Genomic DNA, 16,788 nt, shown 5'->3' with positions numbered 1-16,788 from the left:
AGCTGTGGTATCTAAAAGAAGATCAACATCATATAAATAAGCATTGGCATAAACGAGAGTTACAGCATTAACAGGGAGTCGGGGAACAACAGGCGAGCTGGACCTGTGCTTGCTTAAAACAAAATGTTGGCGTTTTAAATGATAATTTGTTTTATCCACATGTTATGAGGAAGTGGATGTATGTGGTGCGGAGTGGCATTATGTGGGTTGGGCTGGAATTGTTAATGTTTGAATTCTGTGGTGTGGTGTGGTGTGTGGAGTGGATTTGTGTAGTGGAATTATATGGTATGGTATGTAGCGGAATTATGTGGATAGCAATTGTGTGGTATTAGGTGTGGAGTATACTTATGTGGATTGGTATTTTATTTTGTGTAGTGGAGGTGAATTATGTGATGTGCTGTTGAATTTGTGGCATGATATGGAATTCTGTGGTTTGGCTTGCTTGTATGCAGCGTGTTGTGTAATTGTGTTGAGTTGAAATATGTGATTTGTTGTCATTGTGGTGTGGAATGCAAATGTGTGGAGTTTATTTGTGTGGAATTGTATGAAAGTATTCTTATTGGTATTATGTGGCATGGTGTACAGTGTTTTTTTGTGGATTGTTGCTTTATGGCTTAGAGTGGTTTTATGTGGAGTGTATCGGTTATTGAGGTGTGTAATTATGTGGAGTTAAAATTATATTGTGTTGAATAGTATTATGTGGAGTGTAATTATGTATGGTGGTGTTGAATTGTGTGGCGGTGAATTGTGTGGTGACGAATTGTGTGTGTAATAAGTTAACCCACCCTTTAAAACTGATGTGCCATTTTACCACATAGAAAAATATCCCACAATAGGAGAGTGTTCCCTCTGCCTCACATTTTCTTAGCTGCAGCAACAAATGATGGATGGCATACTAAACGAATCAAACATTTACCCCCATTCAAGAGATCTGGGTTAAATCCATTGTTCTTTTCCTCGTTGCATCACCCCAGTTTGTACACAGCTGTATATAAATCACCCGTGACCCTGCTCCGTATGGGAACAGTCCAGCCCGAACTGCCGAGCCAGGTCCTCCATGGACCAGAAACAAGCATCCCAGGACCAGTTTCGGGTTTCACCCCTCATCATCCAGGCTAGCTTGAATCCAATAGCACAGATGTACTGTAGTGTTGTGGTAAACACTTACACTCCACTATATCTGGTTTGAAATATCTTTGGTGGGTTACATAATACTTACAGCAACATACCCCTAAGGTTCAAATCAAATGCAGGAAGATGGCATTCTAAACCTTCTTTTTTTTAAGGTCTTTGGTATCTGGGACCCCCTCCTCGTCCAGGTTTGACATGTTTTCTGGCTCCTCATCTTGAGAATGAAACTGAAGACCTGCCTATTCTAATGCCTCTTCATCGTCCAGTAACTAACCGAATGAGAGACTACAAATGATAATCCTTATTTTCTTGTCTTCATTCATTTTCCCCTTTCCATATTTTAGCTCCTTTCCTCTACCACCGCCATTTTAAACAGTTCTATCAATTTGTAGCTAGGTTTGTGCTATTTAAATCCCTTTACATACATACATGATATAGAATTGCTCTACCTGCAGGCTTCTCTATCCAAAGCTGGCTTTGCAGTTGCCTGGAGTCCCAAAAGTATTGTGGGCTACCACCCAGAGAAATCTGCTGTTTATCATTTGGTATGTGCCCCTCTTTTCAATGGAGAAGTTTGAAGAGATAAGTATAATGACAGTGAACGCTACTCTGATTATTAGCAGTCAGACAGGTTTTAAGGAAATCTCATGTAAGGTGCAGTGATGTCATAATTGAGAGATCTGTCTGAAGTTTGGGTTGTAGAAGCCTTCTGATATAAGACCGTGTTGCCTCTTGAGCTGTCTTCAAAAGGCTCTGTTTTTTGTTTGAAATAATTTTGTTTTTACATTTTAATGAACATTTTCGAAATTTTTTCCAGGTACAAGACTGCCATGTCATCGAGTATATGCCAAAGGATGAATCTAATGGAACTGCTCCTTACCTAATAGTAGGGGGAAAAAATGTATCGCCTTTTTATGTAAGTTGTCTCAATAATTTAAAATAATTTAAAATGTTTTCATCTTACCATTGATGGTGGGACGTGGAGTGATATTTAGTTTACTCTAGTGGAAAGAAGACATTTTGTGGAAATCAATCAATCAATCAATCAGTGACACTTATAAAGCGCGCTACATACCCGTAGGGTCTCAAGGCGCTGGGGGGGGGGGGGGTGCCGCTACTGCTCGAACAGCCAGGTCTTCAGCTTCTTCCTGAAGGAGAGGTGGTCTTGGGTCAGGCGCAGGTGGACGGGAGGGAGTTCCAGGTCTTGGCGGCCAGGTAGGAGAAGGACCTTCCTCCTGTAGTCGCTCTTCGGATGCGGGGGACGGCGGCGAGGGCGTGGTTGGCTGATCGGAGGTGGCGTTTGGGAGCGTAGAAGTTGACTCGGCTGTTGAGGTAGCTCGGGCCTTGGTCGTGTAGGGCTTTGTGTGCGTGGGTGAGGAGGCGGAAGGTGATTCTCTTGTTGACGGGGAGCCAGTGAAGGTCTCTCAGATGTCCGGAGATGTGGCTGGATCGTGGGATGTCGAGGATGAGTCTGGCTGAGGCGTTTTGGATCCGCTGGAGTCTCTTCTGGAGCTTGGCGGTGGTCCCGGCGTAGAGGGCGTTGCCGTAGTCCAGTCGGCTGGTGACGAGGGCCTGGGTGACGGTCTTCCTGGTCTCTGTGGGGATCCACCAGAAGATCTTCCGTAGCATGCGTAGGATGTTGAAGCACGCCGAGGAGACGCTGTTGACTTGCCTGGTCATGGAGAGGGAGGAGTCCAGGATGAAGCCCAGGTTTCGTGCATGGTCTGTCGGTTTGGGTGCGGTGCCCAGGGCTGGAGGCCACCAGGAGTCGTCCCAGGCGGAGGGTGAGGAGCCCAGGATGAGGACCTCCGTCTTGTCCGAGTTCAGTTTCAGGCGGCTGGTCGTCATCCACTCGGCTACCTCTTTCATCCCTTCGTGCAGGTTGGCTCTGGCGGCGGCGGGGTCGTTGGTCAGGGAGAGGATCAGCTGGGTGTCGTCGGCGTAGGAGATTATGCTGAGGTGGTGTTTGCGTACGATGGCCGCGAGGGGGCTCATGTAGACGTTGAAGAGGGTGGGGCTCAGGGATGATCCTTGGGGGACGCCGCAGATGACTTCGGAGGCCTCTGACTTGTACGGTGGTAGGCGGACTCTCTGTGTTCTTCCGTCGAGGAAGGAGATGATCCATTCCAGCGCCTTGTCCTGGATTCCGATGTTGCTGAGGCGCCGTACTAGGGTGCGGTGGCAGACCGTGTCGAATGCCGCGGAGAGGTCTAGGAGGATGAGGGCCGCTGTTTCTCCATTGTCCATCAGGGCTCGGATGTCATCGGTGGCGGCGATGAGGGCGGTCTCGGTGCTGTGTTTGGCTCGGAAGCCGGACTGTGAGGGGTCGAGGGATCCGTTCGTCTCGAGGAAGGCGGCCATCTGCTTGTTGACGGTCTTCTCGATGACTTTGGCTGGAAACGGGAGAAGCGAGATGGGGCGGTAGTTCTTGAGGTCGGTGGGGTCCGCTGTTGGTTTCTTGAGTAGAGCGCTGAGTTCGGCGTGTTTCCAGCTTTCAGGGAAGATGGCGGTGTCGAAGGAGGTGTTGATGATGTCTCGCAGGTGGGGTGCGATGACAGCGTCGGCCTTGTTGAAGACGTGGTGAGGGCAGGGGTCGGTCGGTGATCCGGAGTGGATGGAGTTCATCGTGCGGATGGTGTCTTTGGTGCTGATCGGGGTCCAGGCGTGGAGGGTGGTGGTGGGGGGGGGTGGCTGGTCGGTCGTGGTGTGCGTTGGTTGGTTGTTGAAACTGCTGTGTATGTCCGTGATCTTGTTGTGGAAGTATGAGGCGAGGGAGTTGCAGAGGTCTTGCGATGGGGTGATGTTGTTGTTTCCTGCGCTGGGGTTGGAAAGCTCTTTCACGATGTTGAAGAGTTCCTTGCAGTTGTGTGCGTTGTTGTCCAACCGGTCCTTGAATGCTGTTTTCTTGGCGGCGCGGATCAGCTGGTGGTGTTTCCGAGTGGCAAGTTTGTAGGAGGTCCTGTTGTCCGGTGTCGGTTCCCTTTTCCAGACTTTCTCGAGGGCTCGGCAGTTCTTCTTGGAGCTCTTGAGTTCGTCGGTGAACCATGGGGCCTTCTTGCTGCCGGGTCTGCTAGGCGGGGTCCTCAGCGGGGCGAGTTCGTCCGCGCAGTTGCTGATCCACTTCGTGAGGTTGTCGGCGGCCTGGCTGGGGTTCGCTGAGCTGGCAGGAGGGTGTTGGCTCAGGGAGGTGGCGAGCTGGTCTGCTGTGATCTTGTTCCAGCTTCTGCGGGCGGTCTGTTGCTGGTGTTGGTGGGTCGTCGTTCTCTTGAAGGTGAAGTGGACGCAGCTGTGGTCCGTCCATTGAAGCTCTGTGGCGTGGCTGAAGTCGATGTCTGTGCTGGATGAGAAGACGGCGTCGAGTGTGTGTCCGGCGAGGTGGGTGGGGGTGGACACCAGTTGCTTGAGTCCCAGGTTGGCGAGGTTGTCGAGCAGGGTGCTGGTGTTGTGGTCGTTGTTGTTCTCCAGATGGAAGTTGAGGTCTCCCAGGAGGATGTAGTCAGCGGAGGGGAGGGCATGCGGGCTGATGAAGTCGGCGATGTCCTCGCTGAATTGCGTGCGTGGTCCAGGGGGTCGGTAGATCAGGGTGCCTCTGAGGGTGGTGTTCGGGTTGGTGTGGATCTGGAAATGCAGGTGTTCGGCGCTGGTCAGGGTGTTGTCGGTGCTGGTCGTGAGACGGATGGTGTTCCTGTGGATGATGGCGATGCCTCCTCCCATCTGGTTGGCGTTTCGGTCCCTCCGGACGATCTTGTAGCCCTCTGGGATAGCGATGGCGATGTCGGGAGCTGAAGAGGCGTTCATCCAGGTCTCCGTGAGGAAGGCAACGTCAGGGGCTGTGGCGTCTAGGAGGTTCCAGAGTTCGATGGCGTGTCTGTGGACGGAGCGGGTGTTGAGCAGGATGCACTTGAGGTGGGTGCTGCTGGAGTTCGACTTGGCGGGTGCTGGTGCGGGGCTGGTCCGGATGCAGGAGAACTTGCAGGCGTGGCAGCTGAAAGGTCCGTGGGTGCGTCTTGGAGTGGCTTGGTGGCATTCTGGGAGTCGGCCGGTGTTGAGAGCGAGGAGGGTGGCGGCTGAGTACGTCAGGCGGGTAGGTCAGTTGAGTTCATGCCAACTCTTGTTTTTTCTGCCATGGACCTTTCGCTTTGTTGGTCAATTCTAAAAAGCCTTAAACACCATTTTAGGTTCCATTGTTTGTTTTTATTATGCATGGCGAATCTTACCTGTGATTATGGTGTGAGGCCACAGGCACTCGTACTCCAAGATAGATGAACATTTCACACACATTGTAACATTCTGCAATGCTCAATAGGTAGATTTATAGATTCGCGTTTTCTCTTAAGAAATTGCCTTTGTTTGCTCCTTTATTGTTGCATAAACCTTTGACTGCTATCTCTAGTCCTCTGTCAGAAGGTATGTGGAATGTTATAAAATATCTGCTTTTCCAACGGAAAAGATACTTCTGAAATCTACTTGTCCTGTAAAAACAAACCTTTTCCTCTCATTTGTTACCGAGCTGTGAGGAGACCAATTAAGCATTGCCATGATATCACAGCTTTTATTAGACTTGCTCATATTTTCTTAGATTGTATTCTAGTAAGTCTCTGGTTGTCTCTCTGAATTTCAATATACCAGTTTGTGCATAACAACAAACTTAAATGTTTATGGGTGTTTATATACGTCACTCATGATAAGGCTGATGCCAAACATTATTCCACAGAGGGAGGAGAGGCCAACCCTGAAAAAAGTGTAAGTGCAAAGAAATTAAAAATAAAAGCAAAAGTTAGCGAGCCGTTGTAGATTTTTGCTTGAGCAGATATGCACTTGTATGTTTGCTCGTGTGAGAATGGAATGCTAGGTTTACTTATGGGCAAGTAAGGGCTGGAGGCTCAGCTGCAGCAGAGTTCTGGCTATGGATTTGCAGTCTGGTGCCGAAGGCTTTTTCATGATCAGCATGTACTCCTCCATTCCCTTTCTCCTTTGCATTGCCTCTGCACTCATGTGCACTGAACACCGAATGCCCTTTTCCTCCCTGTCTGAACCGATCTCACCTGTTTGTGCACCCCCAATGGCCACCCACTTACAGTGCTTAATATGTAAAATAATAAGTGCCAGAACTCATGTCAGGAGGCTACTGCATCTTGCACCACACATAGCCCCTGCCATGCTGCCAGTGATAGTAACAATTTATCTACTAACCATCACACTCCAACAAGTGTGACAGTTCCTAATATTTCAAGCCCTCAAACTATAAGAATGGCTTGCGCGGCAGGTAATAGCCGTTTTTTAATCTATGTTGAATTAATTATTAACTGTTGTTGTGGTCATCTCTAAATTAGCCAAACCGCACCACCTTGTGGAAGACTTTCACAAGCGCTGGTGTTGACAATTAACTGCCAGTGCTGAGCACCGGAAACCACACGCTCAAATTAAGCACTGCCCCCTTAATGTTTCAACAGAGGCACCCACCTCCTGTGTGTAATGTGCTGCACCACACAGCAGCAGGGAGAAATGTTTGAATCATCACGGGCACACATGTGAAAAAAGAGTCTAGGCCTAAATGCAGTGTGATATTAATTACTTAGCTGGCAATAGACCCGCAACTTCCTCTTAACCAACTGCAGGGTGAGACAGAAAGAGAGGGCCAGCTGGGTAAACGTTGATCAGACTAAAAATAGATACCTCGCATTAAGCAAAAGAGGCCTGTAAGCCTGTTAGTCCTGGAAAGATCACTGAGGTATCCCATAGCTGATATGCCTATGACACAGTGAGGCATGGAGATTTCACCAAACATAAAGCATGAAACTTGCCAAACATAGAGCTGGGGACTATCCAGAGTAAAGTGTCAAGTGCAAAAGCCCAACAACATTCACAACAGTTGTGGCCTGTTGATCTTCAAGAGCATGTCACGCTGCACTTCACAGGAAAATATCAAGGCATGACAGAAACTCTTGGCACACCCGCAGTGAGGACAACATCAGACTTGAGACAAAGAAGTGTAAAACCGAGCCGCAAGGCAGCAGGCCTTTACCATCCATGCATCCAGGACCTGAAACAACATCCCAGGACTGCACTAAACCCATCTCCATTTCAGGAAAGAGTTGAAGACTCATTACTGAAAAAAATACTACATTATGTAGTAGTGAATGAATACATTTATTTGACTTATAAAGTGCACTGCTACGCGCAGGACGTCGTGGCACTAGGAGTGTTTAAAACATCAAGGAGGCAGACTAGGTTTTCTGGAAAAGGCAATCTTTAGCTCTTTCCTGAAATATGGCCAAAATGAGATGCTCTTCATGTTCGATGCTAAGGAATTCCACAGTTTTGCAGCTAAGTTGTAGAGGGAGTGTCCACCTGTACAAGTACAGTTGAAACAAGAAATCTGAAGTAGACAGACGTTGACCGACCAACTGGTTCAAGAAGGAAGATAATGAAGAAATCTTCATCTGGGGGAGAGACATCCAGAATTGAAAAAGTCTCTGTAAATTTGGTAGAGTGCTTTGAAAATTGAGCTCTTACAGATGGTTACCCAGTGCAGGTGGACACGGACCTTCAGAATCATGTGAGCAACTGTGTTTTTCACTGCTTGAGGGCCATGAACAAGGTATTAGGTTAAGCCAAGGAAGAGGCAGTTTCTGTAATAGAGTTGTGAAGTAATGAGGACTTGCATGACCATTCCTCTAGATGATCTATGTAGAAGTGAGATCGTTTTTCAAAGGATTCAGAGTATCAAGAAACAGAAGGCTTCAATTGATTTGGGACGAAAACTAAACACCGTAGTTAAAGAAGAAACCTAAATTTATAGTGCAAGTTCTGGGGCTAGGGTCCAGTTTGGAAGGTCACCCAAAAAGATGTCCGTTGATTTCCAGACAGAAGAATATGTTCCCGGTCTGCTTAGTTTGAAGCAGTTGTTGTTCATCCACGTAGCCAGTGCAGGCATGCAGGAAGAAAACTGTTCTTGAATAGAATGTATATTGCGACTGTCTGAGATAGATGCCACTTTTTGGGTATCATCTGCATAGGACTTAGTCTCAAAGCCAAAGGATCTGATTAGAACAGAGGGCTTTATAAAAATTAAATAGCAAGGGGTTAAGCGAGGAACCCTGGGTCCAACAGTGGTTGCAAAGGACCGAAAAGGAGGCGAAATAGACCGGTTGGGTTAAAAAAAGAGCTGAGCTAGCCAAGGCCTACAGATGCCTTTATGAAGGAGATCCTTAAAAGGATAGAGAGGGAGACTGATTTAAAGGCCGCTGTGAGATCTAGTTGGACATGCGCTGCAGAGCTAACTAGCTCGAAGTCTTTAGACACAGCCAGAATTGTGGTTTCCAATTTGATTAAATACAATAAACTGCTCTATGTAACTCAATCTAGGTAAAAACAACAGTCCACAAATCAGATAGCTCCCAAATCAGCGGTTTAAAGGAAGGAAAGGTTGTTAAAAAATGCATGTTACCGTGATAGCGAACTGTTATTCCTTGGCAATAAAGGACTGTCCTGAGTGCTCAAGGGCTTATTTTACTTGGGCAAAGGGTACGACTAAGCCCTGGCTCCGGTTATCTCTGTTTTGCCCAGCAGCCATGTGGACATCTGTCCATTTTTGTACTAGGTACTATTGTCTCAATTCTGAAGTCTTCATGAAAAGTAATTTTGTATGCTCGGAGTCCTGGAGACTTTCTGTGGTAAACACCACTCATCAGACCCAAATTCCTTGGTGGGGGAATTGCTTTGGTATTGATTAACAAGATGAGGAATCTGTGCTAGGAAATATTCATCAGAAGAGAAAATGAACTGCCTCTATGAAGGCTGTTTCTGATGGATACATTATGTAACCATGAATTCCTCTCTCCCTGACCGCCTTCCTGGTCTTTGAAGTAGACTTGAAGCGTTACTAGGGTTCCAAGTTAGACACTGTAAGTGGTGTCAGTCTGGCAGTCACGCTCTGCTTCTATTTGTTGGTGTTATACATTTGGATTTCTTTCGAAATTCTATCAAACCTGTTTGAGATTCTTGTGTGTGAACTTCCAGACGGCTGAAAAAAAGTGTTTTAAAATTGTGTCATGAATTGCAAGATGCTAATTTCTACCTCTATTGCTGAGGTGTTATATGTTAGTAGAAAGAGGGTACCTTTTTCAAAAGCCTTGCTTCCACCATAGTCAAATTGTTTTGGGATATGTTGATCAAGAAGCTATTGTTTGACTTCATAGTTTTTGCCTGTGGGCCCTCTTGGTTCATTCTTTTTCACAACTGATAGCAAGTTTGCCCTCCTATGGCTTGAAATGCATTGGACATATTTGAATTTAATTCTAAATAGTCTGGAAGGAAAACACACTGGTGAACGTAATATGCATACATCTGTTTGTATGTATGTTAAAAGAAATGACTCTTCTGCAGCAATCAATTGATTACAAATATATCATTACCAGAATCTGGAGCTTTTAAGTCAATTTAGCACCCTTGTATTTACTGCTTTGCTTGCAGTCCGTATGTACGCACTATTTGATACGAGCAATCAGCCCTACTTTACCCTGTACTCGGAGGTCTTGCTTCAAGCTCTACCTAGGGGGTTCTCGGAAGTGCATTTCTTTCAATTTATGGAGCCTTAATCAGACCATAGATTAGCTGTCCACAACAGCTCACTTTTATTTTTGGGGTTTTATACTAGATCTTGCCTGAAATGCTTTGCATTACTAGATCATGTGCTTTGCAGGTTTTCCCCTGCAGTGCCTTTGAGCAATTTGCCTACTGGTATGGGATTATGCACAAAGCACTTACCGAAGTAGTTAATTGTGATGTTAATTGATGGCCTTAACTAGGCTATTAGCGTTTTTTTAAAAATTGAATTACATCTCTCTACTGGGTTGTGCCTAAGGTACTATTTCTCTCCTTCACCAATTCTTGGGAACTTATATTAGTCCCTATCTGAGTGAAAGCCCTTGTCCAGGACTCGATGTGTATATATACCCACAGTCTATGACTATGTCAGATATTTGCAAGCCCTCACCGGAGAAGGCCGTTGTTGAGGTTCCTTTGCACAAATCTTCCCATGCTATGGGTAGCCCTTGATAGCGCTGGTTGAAGACTGCCTTTGTTCAATCTATTTTTGGGGCATGACATTGCCACTTTTACTGCTCCAGCATCTAAGAGCCCTTTCGGAGCCTTCTTCAAGTCTTCTCACCACAAATCTTCTAGAGTTCAGTTTAGGCCATATATTTCTTGCAGATACCCTGTTCAGTTCTTAAGCTTGGTTGTTCCTAAGGTGACACAGGACTCCTTATTAAGGCACTCACTGAAATTTCTCCTTGCTGTTGTGGGGGTTTTTCCCATGTCTTTCCTCCAGACTTCTTTGGGAACAGATTTTGCTGTCCTTTCATTTTGCTTGTACCACATTGTTTGTAGTACATTTTAAGGAACTTACAATGCTCATTTTAGCTTCCATTAGGCTCTGAATAGGAGTGCTTTGTAATTAAACTCCCCTGTGAAACTAATAACATTTGTATCCCTTTTGCTAGACACTAAAATATCCGTTGGCTCAAAATGTGTTTATGGCTGCTTGAGAGTTTTCTGGCTTTTGCTCTTGAAGAAACATTTTTTCTTTGTTATTTAGTTTATTTTTGTTTATTTTAAGTTCTGCAAACTACCTTATGGTTTTTATCAGTATCTGGTATATACAGAGGAGAAGATAGATTGGTAGGTAGGTAGGCTGGTATACTGTTCACACATCCGGGTCTACCTTGCTGCCTTCTTCCATGAAAGCTAATCCTGAACTTTATTCTGTTTCTCCAGAGGCGAAGGAAAGTGTAGATCCCTCCACCTCTTTCCATGGGTTTTATGTGAACTTCAGACATTCTGTGGTGACGGCCCTCTCCTACTCGGAAGTTGACATCACAATTTCCCCACAGTTCTCAAGACGTGTAAGGCCGAAAGAGGCTAACTTAGATACGTACTCTTAACCGCCACCTCACCCCACCCCACTTTATCTCTCACATTGGCTTTGGAGATACTCAGTGATATTCTCTCTTTCACTTCTTGGTTCGTCTGAGCCCTTGGCTGATGTGCATTGATATTCAGAAGAACACTCTTTTTCTTCTAAAGTCTTTTGAGAGCTCCTGTAATGGCAGCCTGAGTGGGTGGAATAGGACTCCCTCCGAACCTTCTAGGAAAGAGAAGTTGGCTTTTTTGAACTAGTCTGACAATCTATTCAAGAAATTGTGGTCAGCTTTGATAAAAAGTTTTCTTCTACCTGTATGCTAGATCTTATGGATTTTAGATTTTGTACATCCCCTTACAAGATACTTTGTGTCTAATCTCCCCTTCAACTTTCCTCGTCCGACTGTCTGAAGTAATGTATCTTCCTGGGGAACTCCCCAGGAGAAATCCTCTCATTGGCCCTTCAGCAAGCCTTTACAAAGTAAGCCAGTGTGGTCTTCTGTCTCGTGTTGGAATAGTTGTATGTCATCTTGAATTATTAGCTAAGCTGTGTTGCCTTGGGGTTATTTGAATGTGGCAGTTATACAGAGGAAGGTATATGCAGTGGTCGTTGTGGCTGTAACAGTAAAGAGTAAATGACCTATTATGATATATTGATCATTCTTAACTCAACAAGTGGTGACGAGTTTTGTTCTGCGACTGAACCTGGCGCATGTAGATAGGAAAGTTTCCAAGGCTGTGTGCACGGTCATACAGAAGGTTGAGGCGGAACCAGTTTGGAGACATCAGTACAATAAGGAAACACATTGGACCTGCGTGATTTATACACGCTTTGCTGTGAGCGTGAGTTTTAAACTACAATTTAGTTGCAGTATGCTTCCGTGGGCCAACGGAGATGGGGTCTACCACTGTAGAAAGCAAGTAAGCAGTGCGCTCCAGTCACACCAAGACATGTGCGTGTAAGTTGGAACGCACGACAAGGAGAGAATTCCAGTGACAACACACTTACACGCATCATGACTTGCATAGTGGCTGTTTTGTCTGCTTTGGATTCTACTTAATTTGAGCTGATATGTGTGGAGTAGCACACACTCTGTAGCACACACTCTGTAGCACACGCTCTGTAGCACACGCTCTGTAGCACACGCTCTGTAGCACACGCTCTGTAGCACACACTCTGTAGCACACGCTCTGTAGCACACGCTCTGTAGCACACGCTCTGTAGCACACGCTCTGTAGCACACGCTCTGTAGCACACGCTCTGTAGCACACGCTCTGTAGCACACGCTCTGTAACACACGCTCTGTAACACACGCTCTGTAACACACGCTCTGTAACACACGCTCTGTAACACACGCTCTGTAACACACCCTCTCTACCACCCTCTCTCTAACACTCTCTACCACCCTCTCTCTAACACACTCTCTAGTATACTTTAGTACACTTCATATATACTACACACTGTCAATTCTTCACTCTCCTCTCTTTTTTCTTTACTTTTTACACTTTCCAGCTATAAGTTGGCAATAGCTGATGATGAGAAAGTGAGCATGCAGGTGAGAACCAATCTGCAAACGCCCTCTAGCACATGCCCTCTAGCACACACCCTCTAGCACACGCCCTCTAGCACACGCCCTCTAGCACAGGCCCTCTAGCACTCGCTCTCTGTGTGTATGTATGTGTGTGGCTCTGTGTGGGTGGCTCTGTGTGGGTCGCTTTTTTGTAGGTGGCTCTATGCGTGGATAGCTCTGTCTGTATGTAAGTAACTATGTGTGGGTGTAGGTAGCTCTGTGTTTGTGTCTCTATTTGTGGGTGGGTTGATCTATGTGAATAGCTCTGTGTAGGTAGCTCTGTATGGTGGCTCTGTGTGGGTGGCTCAGTGCGTGTGAGTGGCTTTGTGTGTGTCGGTGCAAATGCAATAGGTCTCGCATTTGAGAGAGATTAAGCTATTGACATTGTAAATGACAATGCTGTTTCTTAAATTTTTTTTAAAAAAAAACAAACAAAAATAATGTCATGAGCAATGCCAATAGCTCTAACTTTAACAATGCCGAGACCATTGCATTGTACATGCTTGTTTATTGTTGCCACACATTTCAAAGGGGTTGTGGGTGTCTATGTGTATCAAGATGATATCCTGGTCTTTGGCAAGGATTTTGAAGAACACCATGCTCGCTTTAGGGCAGTATTGGGTAGGTTGGATAGTTCCAATCTTACTATCAAAGCTGAGGAATGCAAAATGTGCCACACACATCGGAACCTTGTATTCTGGAAGACAACCCCTTCTACACCATTGTAGTAATCTCCTCTGGCAGGGACGACATGAATGAGTCCATAGTGGAGATGTAGAGGAGAACATTGTTTATTCCAACATAGAGAGGATTCCCAGTCAGCTTCAAACAGCTCCTCTGGCCAACTGCTCCTCCCTCCCCATCAAGATTCCAGCATGACATACATATCACTGAAGATCTCCCTAGGCATGACATCACCATCCATGACTCCAATACCGCAGGTACTTTTCCCCCCTCTCTGTGTTCATGCCACCAAGTCAGTTTGTTACATAAGATTTTTAATGAATAAATAAAGAGAATTTAGTGATGAGAATTACTTCCAACCAAAGCGACTTTCTTCCACTTTACAGAACTGTGTTTTTTGTTTTGGCTTGGCCAAATTAGGCCCAAGCTCCATCCATTCATTATTGAATACGTTTTGTAACCCTTCTAGTTCTCTTTGAATTAAAATATTTTTGTAAGCTGTAGAGGAAGCTTTTCCTCTTAAATGTTACGGTTTCTCCCGTTTTTTCCTGCCTACCTGAGTTGGCCTTTTAATTTTATAAGTCTATCATTGTATTATGTGTAACTAGACCTGTAGTCTCTCATCCGTTGATATTAGTGCAAAAGGGCAGTCATTGTTGTTCATTTAGGGAATGTGTTGGATATTGTTGCTTTTTATGTTGTACTAGCAGTCCGTCCCGACGTTGTTCGGGTATGAATTGCTGCCGGCCAGTAGTATAATGTTTTGTAGGATTTCGTTTTGATAGCATTTCTTATCTGTGACAGGCCTGTGAAACGCTCCGATTCACAGTGCACTGCTGATGCACTTAAGAGTGCGCGTTCAGTAGTGTGAGCACTCGAGTTTCCCTACTTTATTTTTCCTTGCAATATTATATAGCACGAACTCAACAACATGGCATGAGCACAATTTACATGACAGAAGAACACATTCATTTGTGGTAGGCACGGGGAGACAAATCAATTTGCCTGGAATCACAGGATGTTGAGCTGATGCCGAGATTAGAACGTAGCTCCCCAGCTATAAAGTTCGCAATTCTAGAACTTGTGGCGGGAGGTGTGTCTAAAAGTGTATGTCGGTGCTGGCCATCAATGAGAGAGACCTGTGCATTTTTCAAATGGGTGGTGAAAAAATATGAGTATGTTGCTGGAGATGGGGGCCGCCGTGCCACCAATGTACTTACCGGGGGAGGGTAAACACCCATTATTCGGCAACTTTCTTTCCGCATACCATCACTCCGCATACTTTCATTACGAAAGTACCATGACTCTGCAATGCCATTATAACGCATGGCATTACATTTTATATGCTTTTACCACGCATACATTTACAACGAAATTTGTTGTAAATGCATGAATGGTAAAAGCATGTTTTTTTAAAAATGTTTGGATAAGGTAAGTATGGGTATAGGGGTATATGTTTTGGGGTGTTTGGGTATTTTAAGGGTTCAGATATAGTTTTGGGTTATGGGGTACAGGGGTAGTTTTAGAGTTTAGGGATAGATATGGGTTTTGGGTTACAGGGGGGTTAAGGCTAGGTTTGGGGTATAGGGGTATTTTTAGGAATCAGGGGTACGTTTGGGTTTTGGGGTACAGGGGTATTTTAAGGGTTCAGGGCTAGGTTTGGGTTTTGGGGTACAGGGGTCTTTTTAGGGTTCAGGGCTAGGTTTGGGGTACAGGGGTATTTTGGGGTTCAGGGGTAGGTTTGGGTTTTGCGGTACAGGGGTATTTTTAGGGTTCAGGGCTAGGTTTGGGGCTACAGGGGTATTTGTAGGGTTCAGGGGTAGGGTTGGGTTTTGGGGTACATGGGTATTTTTAGGGTTCAGGGCTAGGTTTGGGTTTTGGGGTACAGGGGTATTTTTAGGGTTCAGGGGTAGGTTTGGGTTTTGAGGTACAGGGGTATTTATAGGGTTCAGGGCTAGGTTTGGGTTTTGGGGTACAGGGGTATTTTTAGGGTTCAGGGGTAGGATTGGGTTTTGAGGTACAGGGGTATTTATAGGGTTCAGGGCTAGGTTTGGGTTTTGGGGTACAGGGGTATTTTTAGGGTTTAGGCATAAGTTTGGGTTTTGGGGTACAGTGTATATTTATAGGGTTAAGATGGGTTAGTGTTTAAGGGGGTTCGGGTATTTTAAGGAGTAAGGGTGGGTTATGATTATGCGGTGCAGGGGTATTTAAAGGGAGCAGAGTGGGGTTAACACACGATATGAGACATGGCATGAAGGGCGGAATGTACCACACGCCCCCAGCGTTTGTCACGCCCCCAGCACAACGCAGACACGCCCACAAGGTACTACTTTGCTGGCACGGTTCTTTTACCTTTTTAAATGTATATGGTGGACGTCTGCATAGCCTATGTCCTTCTGCTGCAACTGCCCTTTCCAACGCTGTATTGGGTGTTGTGATTGGTGCTGTGGTTCCTGAGATTACCCGCCTCAAAGGTTTGGGCTCTCTCTTTATTATATTAGTATGGATTGTGATTTTCTGAGTCTATGTAACCTTTCGGTCACCTCATGCTGACTGTGATTGTTTTACTGTGTATTTTCCTATTAAATTGGGCTCATTTTGCAGATGAGCTAGTGTTGCTTTCATGAGTGTTAGAAAGCAGACTCGCATTGATTTATTGACATTCTTTGGACTTAGAGAAGTTTGCAATTCCATTGAGGGAGACCCGAAGTCCGACCTCATGCTGCATTACTTAAGTCTGCAATTTTTTGGGCCTTCTGGTAATTCACTATACATGATTTTGGTTTGAATTATTGTAAAAATAACCTTATTTTGCCTTTTGTAATGAACTAAAACATTTTAATAAACTTTCATGGTTTCTAATTTATATCTTGTCTCGAGAAGGTGTATTTAATTGTTTGTTTCTTACGGACCAAAATCTAATCTACTTCAGGGCACATTGCCTCATATATTATTGAGGCCAACACCACCCCTGTTCCTGTGTTGGTGTTTTGTCTATAGATTATCTGATATGATAGTGTCAACAATGTTAGACGGTATATGTTCTTTTATATGAATTTGCATGAATTGCCTTTTAACTATGTCGCTATTGTGACGTTCAATTTTAAGTGGTGTCTGTTTCAAATTCTCTTGTGTTATGCAGAAGAGTGAGGAGACACTTGAGCAGTTCAGAGAGGCTGGGGTGCCACCCAAGCAGAAACTCACTCGTTTTAGGGTGTCAGACAACGCCATACTTAAACCAGGTAATCTATCAAATGCTTCACCTTTATGAATGTTGGCTGAATATGCTCGAACCCTGTAAAGAGGAAGGTCATTCTGTTGTAACTTCAGTAATGTTTGCATCTGAGATTCTGGGAGGCGGTGCCATGTCAAATTTGAAACTTATATGCTATGTTTTTAGAGTGATGTGTTCTTTGCCAGTCATGCTTTAATGTGCGTATATATTAATGTACTGAAATATAGATGTTTATGTTTATGT

The 16,788-nt window shown here is 45.2% G+C and overlaps 1 protein-coding gene across 1 annotated transcript in view; it reads left to right on the top strand.

Moving 5' to 3' along the window:
- The window catches only part of MRPL3 (mitochondrial ribosomal protein L3), a 271,984-nt gene that overhangs the window by 81,192 nt on the left and 174,004 nt on the right, over positions 1-16,788 (top strand). Inside the window, exons 4-5 of the mRNA XM_086942066.1 lie at positions 1,949-2,047; positions 16,453-16,552. Coding sequence (XP_086798192.1) covers positions 1,949-2,047; positions 16,453-16,552 — 199 coding nt within the window. The remainder of the gene's footprint in view (positions 1-1,948; positions 2,048-16,452; positions 16,553-16,788) is intronic.

The sequence above is a fragment of the Lissotriton vulgaris genome, chromosome 10 (assembly GCF_964263255.1).
Source record: "Lissotriton vulgaris chromosome 10, aLisVul1.2, whole genome shotgun sequence".
Lineage (NCBI taxonomy): Eukaryota > Metazoa > Chordata > Amphibia > Caudata > Salamandridae > Lissotriton > Lissotriton vulgaris.
Note: the sequence above shows the minus strand (reverse complement) of the source record. Positions and strands in the feature narration are given on the sequence as shown.